The following is a 16,600-nucleotide window of genomic DNA, read 5'->3' on the forward strand; positions in this document are numbered from 1 at the left end:
GGCCTGAATAGGCAGCGGTAGAGACTGGGACTTAGGTCTCTGTATGGGCAGCTGCTCTGTAGGGGAAGAACAAACAGTCACGTTATGTGAGGCAGATGAAAGTGTCCCCTGCTTTTTAGAACTGTTTCTGGCACGGATTCTATTGTCCAATCTGATCGTTAGACGAATTAGATCTTCGAGGGTAGCTGGTTCGTCGAGAGTTGCAAGCTCATCTTTAATGTGCTCATTTAAAGCCATGAAATAGGCTCCCTTCAGAGCGCTTTGGTTCCATCCGGAAGCTGCCGCTTTAACCCGGAAGTTGATGGAAAATTCAGCCACAGAAGAATTTCCCTGCTTTAGATTGAAAAGAGCTCGAGAGTCAATTGTTTGATCAGTTTCTTGGTTGAATACCTGAGTAAATTCGGAGATGAAATCAGAGTAATAACAGTTAAGGCTATCGTCGGTGGCAAATCTTGCCTGAGCCCACTCCAAGGCTCTTCCTGTTAGCTGAGAAAGGATGAAGGTTACCTTCTTGTAATCCGTGGAAAAGCTGCCTGGAGAGTTCTGAAAAATCAAACGGCACTGAAATAAAAATCCTTTGCAATCTTTCATGTTACCAGAAAACCTCTCTGGAAGACTTGGGCGGAACTCGGATGACGTCACTGCTGGTGACCTCGGAGGTGGAACTGGACCCGGAAATGGTTGAGGTGCCGGTGCAGCATTAGCGCTGTTCAAATTGTTAGCATAGCTCTGTAGCATATGGTTATGAGTATCAACCAGGCGGTATAACTCACGGAGCGTTTGGGTTTGTCCTTGTATTTGGGCATCCTGCTCCTCCAATCGACGGGTGAGGTGATCTGCTGGGCCTTGAGTTTGGCCGCAGTGTTCTGTCATGATGGGTTCTCAAAGAGCGACCCAAGTATGCAGAACACCACTGACGGACACAGGAATAAAAGTTCAACAAGTTTATTTTGTTACAAGCACACAGAATGTACTGGTTCTGGCTCGGGCCTGGACACTGGTTCACCGGAGTCTGCGTGGGAGACAGTTCAGTTAGCGTTGCAAGTTGGAACTTGATTTCTTGATGATAACTGATTGTACCTTGAGGGTTCTTGAGGTTAGCTTTGGGAGAGTGACTGTTGGATCTGGAGAGGAGTTGATCAGCAGAGTCCGCTTGCTGCTTCAGCGTCTCACGTCTATTAAAGAACAGACCTTGGCTTAGGGTTTTCCAGCTCTTAGTCCTGAGCTGCATGAAAGTTCTCTATGGTTCTTCGGGTTTGGCTCTGAGGGTCGGCTCGACAGGTTAGCTCTTCCAGAGCTTCACAGAGGAGACACTGGTTTCCTGGAAGACAGAGACAACGGTTAGAATCCAGGCTGGATTCAAAGTCACAAAGTTTACACTGAGAGTCTAGGCTTAGGCGCTGACCAACTGGATCAACACTGCGGCGTTGAGGCAAGGTCTGAAGACAGCTTATATAGTGGATCCTCTGATGATCTAGATGGGCTGCAGCTGTGCAGGAGACTCACTCAGAAGGATCCACGGCGGACTCTGCTGGAGAAAGGTGGAACGTCTCCAGCTCCCAACAGTAATGTTTTTACTGGAGCTGGGCAATTAACTATAGTTGCAGTATTTTTAAATTGCACTCAATTTTACTCGCATTAGAATTAACAACAGCAAGACAATCAATTTCTCACTCCATCCCTTTAGGTGACAGTAATACACTTAAAGTGGGTTAGCTGCCACACAGAAAGATAGAGTTGCTTCAATATCTATATATGGGTGTTGAGGGAGCAACTTTTTTGGACAAAGGTTACAGTAAAGTCCTGCAACAATGGACTCTGGAAGAGCAAGCTTTTAAAGTACTGAAAGCCTGGGGTGAAGCATCCACTAGTTTGGGGTTAGTGCAAAGAAAATTTTAAATAAAATCACAATATTGGTTAAAGCCGCGGTTCTCAAAGTGTGTGGCGCGACCCACTGGTGGGGAATTGAGACGTGACAGGTGGGGCGCGCCAAGTTCCGGTGTGTGTGTGTGTGTGTGTGTGTGACTATAAATGTAGAACGTGTGAGAGCAAACTGTCCTTATAGCTGTATGTTGCCGCTTTTTAGACCAATCAAACCCACAAAGTAATCATTACTAGCCTACATGCAGTCTAATTAAAAGAACATTAGATATGAGAAACATTTCACCTGGAACTGAAGTGCCAAAATAATTATTGACGTGACGTCGGCATATTATTTGTAACGGAATAAACTTTCGCGCCCCAGTGTTGCCAACTCAGCGACTTTGTCGCTATATTTCAGACCCCTCCAGCGACTCTTTTTCAAAAAAGCGACTAGCGACAAATCTAGCGACTTTTGGAGACTCTTACGTGAAAGCACGTATCGTTCCTTTTCTTGTCCTCCAGCGGCAGGTGCTGCCGTGGGGCGCCTCCTCCGTCCCAACCCCGTTCTCCCCCGCTATCGCAGGAGTCCCTCTCAGCGCTGCAGTCAGAGCAGAGACACAGCATGTTTAACTTTAGCGTCCAGACTGCAAATAAAGCGCACATGCGCCGGGATTGACGGCGCAGGTTGATCATAAATAACTGAATTTGAAATATTTTATTAGTTTATTATGCAATGAAAAATAAAGTAAGTCTATTTTTTCCTATTCTGTCTGCAGCACCTGCTGATTTTAGGTCTGCTGAGGAGGACCAGTTTATTGAAATGACGTCTGACTCCACCCTGAAGCTCAGGTTTAATGCTCAGACTAATAGTGAATTCTGGTTAGGAGTGGAGAGGGAGTATCCACTCATCGGGCAGAGAGCTGTGTGCATTCTTCTTCCCTTTGCCACATCATATCTCTGTGAGATTGGCTTTTCAGCTGTTGCTTCAATGAAAACAAAATACAGATCTCAGCTGAACATTGAGCATGACTTGAGAGTGGCAGTATCAAGCCTGCAACCCCGTTTTGAGAAACTGTGCAATGCAAAACAGGCTCATTGCAGCCACTAATGCAGGGATAAATAGACCTGTCTTGCCAGATGGATTTCACTTCTTTTCTTTTATTAACAGATTGCAGAGTGGCACTTTAATTTTTTCTATCTTTGAGCTTGATACAAATTTTGACACAGCTGCATTTTTATTTTCTTTATTTTTTAGCTTGCTGTTATTTGATGTAGATAGTTTGTATTTAGATACTACTTGTTACTTCAGTAAAATTGGAACATTTTAAGATTGTTGCATATTTCATTAGCATTGTGTTGGGGCGATGGGGACAGGCGGGGCTTGAAAATTCCCCCTTGTCCAAAGTGGGGAATGACAGAAAAAGTTTGAGAACCACTGGGTTAAAGTAATCACAGTTTTGATCCAGTGAAGGTCTGGATGCCAATCTTTCAATTGTGGCTACTGTTGAGCTAAATAGAGCTGAAGAGATATGACTAGGCTTCATTTTAAATCCCTGGCCACACATTTAGTCATGAATTACTAAATCATGTGTGTTTCTGAGAACTGCAGCCCAATTTGAGGAAAGCTTGACTGCAGCAGGGGCTCTGGCTGCAGGATGGAGCATTACTGCAGGAACCAGAGTCCTATCCTGCTTATGGCTGTAATGGACGGGAACGATGAGGCTGAAAATCAGTTGGTTTGATACCATTAGAAGCGTTTCTTCCATCAGCAGAAACACTGCTGCCTCAACAGCAGCAGCAGGCTGATGTCCACCGCTCATCTGTCTATCTATGTCTGTCTGCTTCCTGTCTCTTCAGCTGCTGTATCTGGATCTCTCTCTTCTCTCATGTGTTGGTCTCTTCTATTTGATTTCAACATTTGACGCCCTTTTCATCCTTTTATTCAAATAATTGTTTTTTGTTGTATTTTTGAGTAACCGCAATCTGCAGCGGTTTTGTGGTTTAAAAATTTTTGTGCATGTGTTTCTTCTTTTTTTTATAGAAACCTGCACTGTTCTTATTTGTGAAGGTTTCTGCAGCTAGATTGTAAACTAACTCCAGTTTTGCATAAACTAACAAGAAAAACTGCAGGTAATTTGCAGTTCCTGCATATTTGACTTTAATAAAATTTATCAAAATCTTAATTTTTTCTGGTAGTTTTAAATAATAAGTTAGTTTAAAAATTAAATGTACTCCCCAGCTGTTTTTTAAACAAAAGAAGACTGCTGAATTTGAAATCTAAGTAGGTAAATGTTCTTCAAAATAAGTGTTTTTTTTAATTGAGCAGGTAAATGAGACACTTTGCCAATGGAATAAGACAATTTACTTTTAAATAAGAAAAAAACAACTGCAGTCTCTTATTTCAAGTGCGTAATATGTAATTGTCTTATTTTTAGGGTAAAAATACATAATTGGCCTATTCAAATAAAGGCTAAATAAACTTATTTCAAGAAATCTTTAGTAATTTTTTTTATATTGTTTTTGCTAAAAATATTTAAAATGTAACAATTTCCAGGTTTTTGAGGATGAAAATTCCCCCCCATCATATTTAACCAGCAGGAATGAAAGTATTGCAACACATGTTTGGAGAATTTTTCTCCTTCCCCGCTTTTGGTCTTATGCTGTCTTCACATTTTCTTCCCTCTGTAGCGCCTGCTCAGGATCTGGGTCCTGGTTATCCGCCGGTCTGCATCACGTTGCGTAACACGGCTGGAGGCCAGTTCAGGGTTTTCCTTTCCCTTTGCCTCATGTAGGATTATCCATGATGCAGCTGAATCCCTTTGGGAAGGCTGAGCCGTTTGTGCTGACCTTATGTTTTATCATCCTGAGCATCGGTTGCATCTTTCTGGTGATGCAATAAAGGAGGATAGTGATGGGGAATCTGAAAATAGTTTGTGATGATGTTGACATTTCTGGGAATATTTTAACAGCCTCAGAGCTGCATCCTTTTATATTCATTAAAGCCTTTTGGAGAGACAAAAATGGCTGTGTGTGTACAACCCTGTACCCGCTCCCAAGAGAGAACACCTATTAAACACGTGCCAGGGCATGCACAAGCCTATTTCTCCTTGTGCACGCTCTGTTTAAAAGTTGCTGCTCTCATAGCTCAGACCAGCTTACTATGTCCAAATGTCTGCCCTCATCACTATATAGAGCGGGGACTTTATAGGAAAACTCAGTTAACTGACAGTTCGGACAGATGATCACTGCTTTATGCTCCCCGTTGGTCACATAACTCCTCCTGCACTGCACAGTGCCTGTGCCATCTAAGTTTCGGCTGTCCGCTAGCGACAGCCTATGGCGATATCGGGCCACTGTGACAGCAAATCCCATAATGGGATTTGCTCCCATTGCTCAAGGAGCCTCTTGAGCAATGGGAGGCTCAAGGCCTCAGAAGAGGCTCCCCGTGCCTCTTCTGAGGCCTTTCTTTTCTTCTCATACACTTCTCTTACAACCCTTAGCCATTTTCAAAGAACCGCAGTGAGAAAGGTGAGCTTCAATTACTTTCTGAAACCATAGCGCACCACAGATATATACGCCTGAAAGTGCGCAAATGCAGAAAAAGATAGCTAACGAGGACGAGCATGCACGTAGACATGTTACATTAACATATCACCAGAATGATTGACATTTAGGAGGACCAATTTATGTTTTAGTGTTTAGTATTAGAAACACCCCGATCATTAAATGCTGTGTATGCAAAAGGTGAATCATAGGATATGCTGTTCTGATGACTTGGAGTCTGTTTAAAGCATTATTCTAGGAAGACAGCATTTTGGAGAGCAGTAACTGATTATAAACTAAGCTGCAAACTGCATATATAATACTTAAAAAGTCAATAGCAATTTGCAATAAACAAGACAAATGCTAAATAGAAAAGTTTGGTATTTAATCCATTATTCACTGGTAGACCCTTATTTAACAAACTGTGTGGAATTATGGGGAACAACTTACAAAACTGCAATAGAAAAGATTATATAGTATGTATTATATAAGATTATATTGCAACTAAAAGAGCCATATGTTTATAAAACAGGATTTTATGATCATACTAGTCCACTAAAATAATTTAACAAAATTTAAAGATTTTTGTATAGTATATAACAGTGAAATTAATCCACAAAGCAAAAACATAAATCACTACCGGATTGTATCCAGAAGTTATTTCCTATTCAACAAAATGAATAAAAGGAATACTTGTAAGGGATTTATATTTTGTTCTATTATTATTGAATTGTTTATTTGTGTTAAGTAAAGTGTAATTTATATTTCTCATAAGCAGAAAGGTATTCATAAGCTTTTTCTTCATCAAGACAATGTGACTATGTTTTTGATATGTTTGGATAAAATGAAACTATACTAAACTATTTTATTGTAGATTTTAGATACGTCAACTAATGCAAATCATCTACAATATGTGTATCTTTTCATATTGCTTATTTTTAAACACATTTTAATAAAAAAATGTTCAAAAAAAAAATTTAAAGGTTAAACAGATTTTTTATCTAAGATCTCATCACAGTTTTGTAAGGTGGTCCTTTCCATGTCAGTTAGTAACACAACACCTTTTATCATTTACCAATCAAAGCACTTCAACGCCAAAACGTTAAAGGTGATACAACAACATTAAGAATATAATAAATGTCTAAAATAATATAATGAGTTTTATCGAAATCCCTTCTATCCATTATGGATAGGATTTCTTTTAAGAAAGATAGAAATCAAGATATTTGAACATGCTGAAGGTAGCAAACCCTGCAGATTTAAGGGGTTTTGTAGCTCATGGAGAGTGGGCAGCATACTTGAATGGTGTTTTGTCCTAATTCAGTCCGGACCTCCTGAAATAGGTCTTACTGTAGGAAATCACCATGGAGACACTCAGAAAGCCTCCTCATTGTTTCCGTCTGTCTTCTAGCTTTGAGTTGGATAGTTTTCCAAAGTTGTTGTGTAGTTTAGTATTGGAGTGGATCCAGGATGCTGCAGCTGCCTGTTGGTCTTAGTGTGGAGAGGAACTGGGTTTACAGGGAAGTCTGGTTCTGAAATATTGAGACTGGACCAGTCTGCTGTTTTCTGCAAAGAGACTGATGCATAAAAACAGCTTTTACTCTGAGCCTTTTCTAATGACGGGAATCATACCAAGCAATTTTAATTTAGTTTTAATATGTCAGGTTCGGGTTTCGAGGTAATAGGAATTGGTGGGAAATGTGATCATGTTTAAAAACTTTTGGCTGCTACAACTAGAATTTACATTCATGAGCCAAATTTAAAATTTCTCATAGTAATGCTCTATTATCCTGATTTATATACATTTAAATGGGGCATCATAAATACTTATGGTTGCTCTTTGGGCCATACAAAACATTTTGATTACAGATTTTGCATAAAAAAATTATGCTATTTTGTGACTTTGTCACTTTTATACAAATTAACTAAAGTAGGTCCCACCACCAAACTCAAAGCTTAAACTACACCCCACTTAATGAGAATGGGTGCTGAAGATGCACACTGGTACAACTGTTCATCTTTAACTCTTAGTCAAACCCAGAAACTGTTTAAGTAAATTCTCCTATGCAACCAGCAAGGATGCAGCAAGCATGTGGGGGTAAAATAAGTTAATGAAAACTTATGCTTTAATGTGTAGATATACGTCAGTAAATGTGAATACATTTAATATTTTGATTTATTGTCAACGCAAACATACATGTGGCATGAGATGTTTCATCCATGAGAACACAAGTTAAAGAGTTGTACAGCTCATGATAAAGCTGTTATATTCCTAAACATTTGGCGGCAGTAAAGAAGAGAAGAGAACAATCAATCAAATGTTATCATTTTGCTTTTGTTAAAAAAAAAATAAATTCAGCACAGATATTACATTTGATTGATGGTGTTGCTACCTGATCTGTACCATCAGCTTATTTGCGCATGTGCAGCCACATATACATCCGGGTAGCCCTTGATTTTAATTTGTAAAAAAGACCTAAATTAAGTTTTTCCCTCCATAAAGATAATAAGAGTATTAAACTATAATGTATTAAAGGTTAATAATTTTTTCCCTGAGCCTTTCTGTTTTATCACTTATCTGTGCCGAAACGGGATCCTACGCTACTTCCGGGAGCTAACTTTTTCGGTTTTGGATTTAAACATAAATCTAGTCTTTTTGAGTTTTATGTTTTTCTTTCATGACAACCTTATGGGATATAGTGTGTAATCTAAACAAAGAAACAACTAAAATGCAGATAAACGTGGTTTAATGATATGTTCTGAGCATGTCCGAGGATGATGTCAGACAAGCGGTCAGACGGAGAAAAATTAAAGAGCATCAAATTGGCTCAGAAAAGTCATGAAAATGTCTTAAAGATTTGTATTATTATTGTTCAGTGACTTAAGGATAGAAAAAAGTACTTTTAGTACCATAATTACATTATTTATGGCGATCTGGAGGTAAATATGCTTCAACATGTGGAAATGAGCTGATGGTACGGATCGTGCTTCCGGTGTGGATCAGGTAGTGACAGATATGGTTCTGTTTTCTACTTTTTTCTTTTCGTATTTAATGGAAGTTGGCAAGTAAGTCACAATTGCAATACTGCCCCCAGATGTTAACGAGTGTAAGAGCTTCATTAGAGGTTGTAGATCTGTAGCTTTAATAATTGCTCCCCTTTGAATAAATATGTTTTAATTATCCCATTTCAGCTTGAAGGAAAATAGAACATTATATTAAAAATGTAATAATGCTGCTGGGATTATGCCCTTCACTGGCTTAAACATTAATATCAGCCCCACCAATTAATCTAGGAGTCTTGCAAAGCATTAAAGGCTGTTATTGAACATCCTATTGAACATATTTTCTTTATATTGTGATGCGTAGTGTTTTATTTTCCATAAAAGCATTAGAGAACAGATCAATATGTTGATGCACCATAATTTTCTCAAACTTAGTAAAAGAAATCTTGGATAATAATCTGAAAGATTTAGAGTTAGCTCACAGCTTCACCTACTACAGCTAGAAACCACTTAGTATTGCTGAAATCTTGGTGTCATGATGGATTCAGACCTGAACCTTTAGAGCTACATAAAGGCAGTTATTAAGTCAGCCTTTTATCACCTGAAGAACATTTCCAGGATTAAAGGCCTAATGTCCAAGCAGGATGTAGAGAAACTTATTCATGCATTCATCTTCAGTAGAATTGATCAATTGATTGAACGGCAACAGTGTTTTGCAGTTATCAAAAGCCTGATGGACTTTTTTTTTGCCTAAAAAGTCCATCAGGCAGCTTCAACTGATCAAACACACTGCTGCCTGTGTTCTAACTAGAACTAAGAAATTAGAGCACATCAGCCCAGTTCTTATGTCTTTACAATGGCTCCCTGTAGCTCAGAGAATAAACTTTAAAATCCTTCTGTTAGACTATAAATCATTGAATGGATCAGCACCTCAATACATAACAGATCTGTTGTCAATGTATCAACCAGCCAGACCTCTCAGGTCTTCTAGTTCCAGCCTATTCTGTTCACCCAGAACTAGAACCAAACATGGAGAAGCAGCATAGTTGCTCCACTGATCTGGTCCAAACTCCCAGAAGACTGGAAAAGTGCTGAAAGCCTGAGTTCTTTTAAGTCAAAGGAAAAACCAATTTAGAGCTGCCTTTTTACTGAGATATTAGTAGTTTAAGGTTGCAGTCAAACTGGTTTATTTGCTTTGCAGCCTGCTTTTATCATGTTTTTATCTATATTTACTTTAATCTGCTTTTCCCCCCCTATTTTTTTGTTTCATTCATTTAAAGCACTTTCAATTGTCTTTGTACCAATAAACTTGCCTTGCCTAATTTACCTGCTTATTATAGAACTGTTTTGCCCTCAGTAGAGTGCTAAATGACCCAAAAGTACGTATTTAAGACTAGCTTAGAATAGCTTGACATGAGCGTCAGTGGTATAATGTGCCAGATTTGACTCTTTTTGTGGAGACCTTCTCAATAAAAATTTATTGTAAAAAACAAAATCAAGAACTGTATGTGTAAAAGACTGGAGAATAAAAACTAAGTGTCCCTATTTAAACAGAACATCATCAGTGACATGAACCTGGTTAGTTAAGCCTCATCTGGTTCTGTGCCTGGCCCAGCTTTGAGTTCTAAGTCACGCCATCACATTTTTGTGTTTGCTTTCAACCCGAGCCAGGGATTTAACCACATTAATTCCCTCTAATTGGAGAAATCTTAACTCCCAGTCTCTAGCTGGGCCCTTATTGCCCAGTCATATGATCTGCATACTGGACAGGGACACACGGCCCTTTTGTGCACAGCTCTTATTGTTTGAATAGTCATGGTGTGGATTGTTGCATAAGTCCTTCAAAATCAGCAGATGTCAGTGAGTTCATAAACATCTCAATATAAAAGCTGATTCATAGGGCTTCTCAGGGTAATAAAATGTGATATATTTGCTTATTAGATACAGAATATGTGGAAGAACAAAGTCTTTGTTGTACTACGACACAACAGTCTTTTAATAGAAGGTTTTCACATGAAAGACAGATTAACTCTTCAACTTTTTACTGCGCATAAGTGCAAATATCTTGGCGTGAGAAGCAGCTAAATTAATGGAAACAAGAACCTTAATAGAAAAATATTTTAAAATGCTAATTTAGAGTATTTGTGTCCCCTAGTGGCGATGAAACGCTACATTTGTCCTTTTCTTCTGTTTCCAGCCATCATGTATGTAATGGGAGCACTGGGCCCAGCAGCTGGTTACCTCCTGGGAGGAGTCCTCATTGGTTTCTACGTCGACCCCAAGACCGTGGTCAACATCGACCAGAGCGATCCTCGCTTCATCGGCAACTGGTGAGACCAATCAGCTGCAAATAAAGTTGATGATAATGGAGATACAAGTGATGTGTTTTCATATAATTTGTGATTTTATATAGATCTTAATTTTATTTAATTGAAATGATGAATATGTATCCAATGCATTAAAATTAAAACTTAAATTCACAAAATAATTCAATATCATAGTTAATATAAGAAGCTGAGAGAGCATAGAGTTTTAAACAGAGTAGAGGTGATCCTGTTCTGCTACAGGATCCATCCATCCATCCACCCATCCACTTTGCCCTTACACCAATAATCTAGATATTCTGTTTCTGGCCTCAAAATTTTATTAGAGAACATCACAGACCAATTATCATCATGAAGACCTGGAAACACAGCAGACAGGTCAGGGAGGAGGTTTAGAGTATGATTGTGATATTAAATAAATGATACTAAGCTCTTAATATCTCAGGGATTTTCAGTCTAATATTAGAAAATTAAACGTGTATAGCACTACTGCAAACTTGCCCTAATTGGAAAACAAACATTCTGAGCAAAGAGTTCACTATCAGAAAAGCAGTCCATGGTAACTCTGGAGGAGCTGCAGAGATGCCCAGGTGTGAGAAGCTGGTCAGAGTTGATGGATCTAGCACAAAACAGAACAAAAAGCTACAAAAGAGTAAAAACTGAGGTGGAGGTTCTCCGTCCAGCAGATAGCTTCAATTATTTATAAATGATATTTGATTTTCATTCTACATTACATTTATGCAGCACCTTGATCTGTCACAAGAAACCACTTAGAGACATATAGGTATTTGGTTGTTAAATATCAAAAGAAAATAAATGATGGAAAAAGTCCTTAACTGTCCATTTTATTTACAAGAGAATAAAGTTGCACACATGCTGCTTCTGGTTTGAGATAAATAAGTAACTTTGTGTGTCTAAGGTGGAGCGGGTTCCTGCTGTGTGCAGTGGCCATGCTGCTGGTGATATTCCCCATGTTCACTTTCCCCAAGAAGCTCCCTCCTCGACACAAGAAGAAGAAAAGGAGGAAAAAGCTGAGCCTGGACGACATGTCCAGCGACGATGACGTGCTGAAGGAGAAGAGCAACAACAGCAAGCACCAGACGGTCACATCGTCCATGGGCTTCGGCAAGGACATCCAAGGTACCAATGATTCACAAACTTCTCCCTTTTTATTTTAAATCTTCTTTTGAGGGCAAAAATAAAACCAAATATGAGGTCAGAAATGTAAAACTGCATCATTTTCATTGAGAGAACATAATAAAATTTAATAAGGAATGCTTTTATACAGATTAACTGTATACAGTTATGCTTGAAATATGACATACCCTTTTATTAAAGACAGAAAAGAATCAGCAGCTGGTAAAATAAATTGACAAAAGTAATAGTAAGTAAAAATTATAAAGAATAAAAATAAAAATTCATGACATTGTATAAATATCTATATACACATATGTATATATAGCTATTATTAATAACATAAGTCAACCAGCCTGATGGAGCTCCTAAACTAAAATTTTGTTGAGCAACACTTTGAGGCAATCAATTCCTGAAATCAGGTGACAGGTTTGTTGGTTCACTGTTCTTGAGCAAGGCACTTTAATTTGTTTCTTAGAATCATTCTTTAAACAAAAATTCAGAATCAATATTTTATTTAACTTAATGTATCGTTTTGTAATTTTTTTAGTTTCAGTTTTGTGTTATGTGAATTACTAATTTAGTTGTGTTAACTTTGAAGCACAACTGTATTTAAGTTCTTTATTTAAGCCTGTTGGTGTAAAGCAGCGTTTAGTTCAGAATACCAGTGAAAAGCCTCATAAAATGGTGAAAGAAAATAAAAATTACAGAATTTACTGCTGTAAGGCAAAGTATGAACTAATGGTCAAATTTAGTATCTTGAATGTATATCTTTTTATTTATAGCTGAAATAATTAAATTGATTTGCAAAAGCTGCCCGTTTTGGTGTTTTTGCACATAAAAACTACCTCAAAATAATTAGCTGGAGTACGAGAAGTTTTAAGCTTTAAACAAGTCTCATTCCTAAGATCTTTGCAGATTTCCTTTCTCTGAACATCTACAGCCTTGTTTTTTTCTCCACCGATGTTTTCCTGGTAAAATCAGTTTTTGTTCCCCCCATTGTCTTCCAGACCTCCCTAAAGCTGCAGTGAGGATCCTCAGCAATGTCACCTTCCTCTTCGTCAGCTTGTCCTACACGGCAGAGAGCGCCATCGTCACCGCGTTCATCACCTTCATCCCTAAGTTCATAGAGTCCCAGTTCGGGATCCCGGCCTCCAGTGCCAGCATCTACACTGGTGAGCTGGAGCAGCTTGACTGATTCAAAGAGCTTTAACTCCAGGAGACTCATGAGAAGTAAAATATGCCATCTTTATTTGTAACTAAGCAGGCGGGATGCAGACAGACAGGACTCCACCCTGGTCTCTCCTCTGTTCGTTCAGTGTATCTAGAAACAGTGCTGCAGAAACCTTCAGGGCTTCCAGCACGCATTAATAATAAAGAAACTGCTGTTCTTCAAATGAAGGAGAGCACCTAAGAGGCTGAGCTTGCTCCCTTATAGGTCTGCACAGCAAATATTCATAAAAAACCCACCTACAAGCGCTCCATATCCCACACACACAATACCATGCATGCTTAAATAGGCATATATACAAGTGGAACATCTATATGCAGATTATAAAGTTTAAACTCAATTTAACTGCACAATTATAGGAAAATGGGAAAGGCTGATAAATAGACCTAATAAGTCCCTCCTCAGATCACTGAAGTGGAGAGAAGCCAACACAGACTGGAGGAGTTTTGGAGCACATGTTAATAAAACATGTAGACCAGCATACTCAGAAATCTGATGTGTTCCCAATTCAGCTGCTGGGAGAAGGAATAGAACAGCAGACCTCGCAATGAGGTGGAGATTATCGTATTTCTAAACTGGCCATCACAGGTTACTGTTATTTATTTATTATTTTCCACCAGAATCAGCATAACCTAAACATATATAAAGCTTTCATAAAATAATGAATCAGTTATTTTAATTTATAGCCATTTATATCCAAATATATACAGTAAATACCAGGATTTAGTTAAAGCTAAATTACAATTGCAATTATGATAAAGGCATTCATCTAATTATTTTCTGATATTTCACTTTATATATAATATCTTGAAAGTATGCATTTACAGATATGTTTCTGAAAATAACATTCTACCTTTAACAGTGTGAAGTCACATGACCTTTCCCTCTTGAAACGCAACAACACAGCAACAAGATGGAAACAAAAACCAGATTTAATATCAGCCCAGTTTCCCGGTACCGGAAGTAACGTTAATGCATCTCAAAGTTAATGTGCCTAAATATATTCGGCATCACTAACTAGAATAGCTGACTGCTTCTGGCTATTTTCAAAGCTAAGCCGTTATCAAACAGTCTCAGACCTCTGAAGCTGCAAAACCTGCAGGATCCTTAACCCCCCCCCCCCCCCCCCCCCCACTAATTACCAGGGTTTTATTCATTCCTAACATATACATTTTATAATGTTTTTAGATGATATTCAGGTTACAATGTTTGTTATATTCAATTAAGAAATTGTTCATATAGCAGCAAAATATTGTGATTGAGAGAGAGAGGTATAAACTTATAATATACACTCACCGGCCACTTTATTAGGTACCCCATGCTAGTAACGGGTTGGACCCCCTTTTGCCTTCAGAACTGCCTCAATTCTTCGTGGCATAGATTCAACAAGGTGCTGGAAGCATTCCTCAGGGAGTTTGGTCCATATTGACATGATGGCATCACACAGTTGCCGCAGATTTGTCGGCTGCACATCCATGATGCGAATCTCCCGTTCCACCACATCCCAAAGATGCTCTATTGGATTGAGATCTGGTGACTGTGGAGGCCATTTGAGTACAGTGAACTCATTGTCATGTTCAAGAAACCAGTCTGAGATGATTCCAGCTTTATGACATGGCGCATTATCCTGCTGAAAGTAGCCATCAGAAGTTGGGTACATTGTGGTCATAAAGGGATGGACATGGTCAGCAACAATACTCAGGTAGGCTGTGGCAATGCAACGATGCTCAATTGGTACCAAGGGGCCCAAAGAGTGCCAAGAAAATATTCCCCACACCATGACACCGCCACCACCAGCCTGAACCGTTGATACAAGGCAGGATGGATCCATGCTTTCATGTTGTAGACGCCAAATTCTGACCCTACCATCCGAATGTCGCAGCAGAAATCGAGACTCATCAGACCAGGCAACGTTTTTCCAATCTTCTATTGTCCAATTTCGATGAGCTTTTGCAAATTGTAGCCTCAGTTTCCTGTTCTTAGCTGAAAGGAGTGGCACCCGGTGTGGTCTTCTGCTGCTGTAGCCCATCTGCCTCAAAGTTTGACGTACTGTGCGTTCAGAGATGCTCTTCTGCCCACCTTGGTTGTAACGGGTGGTTATTTGAGTCACTGTTGCCCTTCTATCAGCTCGAACCAGTCTGGCCACTCTCCTCTGACCTCTGGCATCAACAAGGCATTTCCGCCCACAGAACTGCCGCTCACTGGATGTTTTTTCTTTTTCGGACCATTCTCTGTAAACCCTAGAGATGGTTGTGCGTGAAAATCCCAGTAGATCAGCAGTTTCTGAAATACTCAGACCAGCCCTTCTGGCACCAACAATCATGCCACGTTCAAAGTCACTCAAATCACCTTTCTTCCCCATACTGATGCTCGGTTTGAACTGCAGGAGATTGTCTTGACCATGTCTACATGCCTAAATGCACTGAGTTGCCGCCATGTGATTGGCTACTTAGAAATTAAGTGTTAACGAGCAGTTGGACAGGTGTACTTAATAAAGTGGCCGGTGAGTGTATATACCCTATTCACATAACAGAATATTACAATACGCAAAATTTAATATATATATCAAACAATTTTCATTAAAAGTTCAAAAGTATTATTCTGTATTCTCCAATTTTAGTACAAAGAACAAGGTATAACCTTCAAAATGTACATTTTTGATCAAAACAGGTGTTAAGTTGTATGCCTGCTTATAAAAAACACCATATTTCAATCCAAATTTTCTTTAACACTGGTTGAGAAGAAGGAGCAACATGACTGTGCAGCTATTTTAAAGCTCCAGTTTTTGTGACACTGAGGTCGAATCGTGAAATATTAGTACGGTACATTAGACTTTAGGCTTTGTTTGGGTGTATTTTCCAGCTAATGGGCTCCAACTACATTATTTAGAAGCAGCTGGTGATTATTTTCCCCAGTTTGTTTAAACATCTGTTCTAAAAGCTACAGTAAATGATGCTCAGCGCAATTTTGCTCTTAGGGATAAAAATAAAGAGCAGCTTTTAAAAGAGGTTATGATAAAGCATTGTTTGCTTCAAAAACGGCTCATTAATAAATATTATTCAGTTAAATGTTATAAACCCTTCAGATCATGCCTTGGGAGGCTTCTGTCATCTGAGATCTGAAGTGTTTGGTTGCATAAGCGCCTCAGCTGGACGAGGAGTGGGCTGCAAAGTCGTGATTTCATCTGCCACTCAGACAAACACATCTTGATTTTTAGTTCATATCCATCAGATACGAACTAAAGCAGATATCTTGCACTGAAATATACTGTTAAAAACCTCCATGATAATCAACTCGCTTTGGTAAAGATTTCTGTAAAAGGATCTTTGATTGCACAAGATTTTTTAAATTTTAGTATTTTTCATAAGGGAAAGACATAAATATGTTTTTTATTGTTGGCACACATCCTATTAATTATACACCAACATTTTCTATGAAAAATATTCCACTATTCCACTAATCCAACACCATACTTTCCAAAAGGTAGAGGGACTTTTCCACA

At 38.8% G+C, this 16,600-nt stretch overlaps 1 protein-coding gene across 1 annotated transcript in view; it reads left to right on the forward strand.

The window, feature by feature from the left end:
• Window positions 1–16,600, forward strand: part of LOC119778649 (solute carrier organic anion transporter family member 5A1-like) — a 56,518-nt gene that overhangs the window by 23,054 nt on the left and 16,864 nt on the right. Inside the window, exons 2-4 of the mRNA XM_038277990.1 lie at window positions 10,607–10,739; window positions 11,653–11,873; window positions 12,878–13,042. Coding sequence (XP_038133918.1) covers window positions 10,607–10,739; window positions 11,653–11,873; window positions 12,878–13,042 — 519 coding nt within the window. The remainder of the gene's footprint in view (window positions 1–10,606; window positions 10,740–11,652; window positions 11,874–12,877; window positions 13,043–16,600) is intronic.

Source organism: Cyprinodon tularosa, unplaced genomic scaffold (assembly GCF_016077235.1).
Source record: "Cyprinodon tularosa strain WSP-4 unplaced genomic scaffold, ASM1607723v1 ctg1369, whole genome shotgun sequence".
NCBI classification, from domain to species: domain Eukaryota; kingdom Metazoa; phylum Chordata; class Actinopteri; order Cyprinodontiformes; family Cyprinodontidae; genus Cyprinodon; species Cyprinodon tularosa.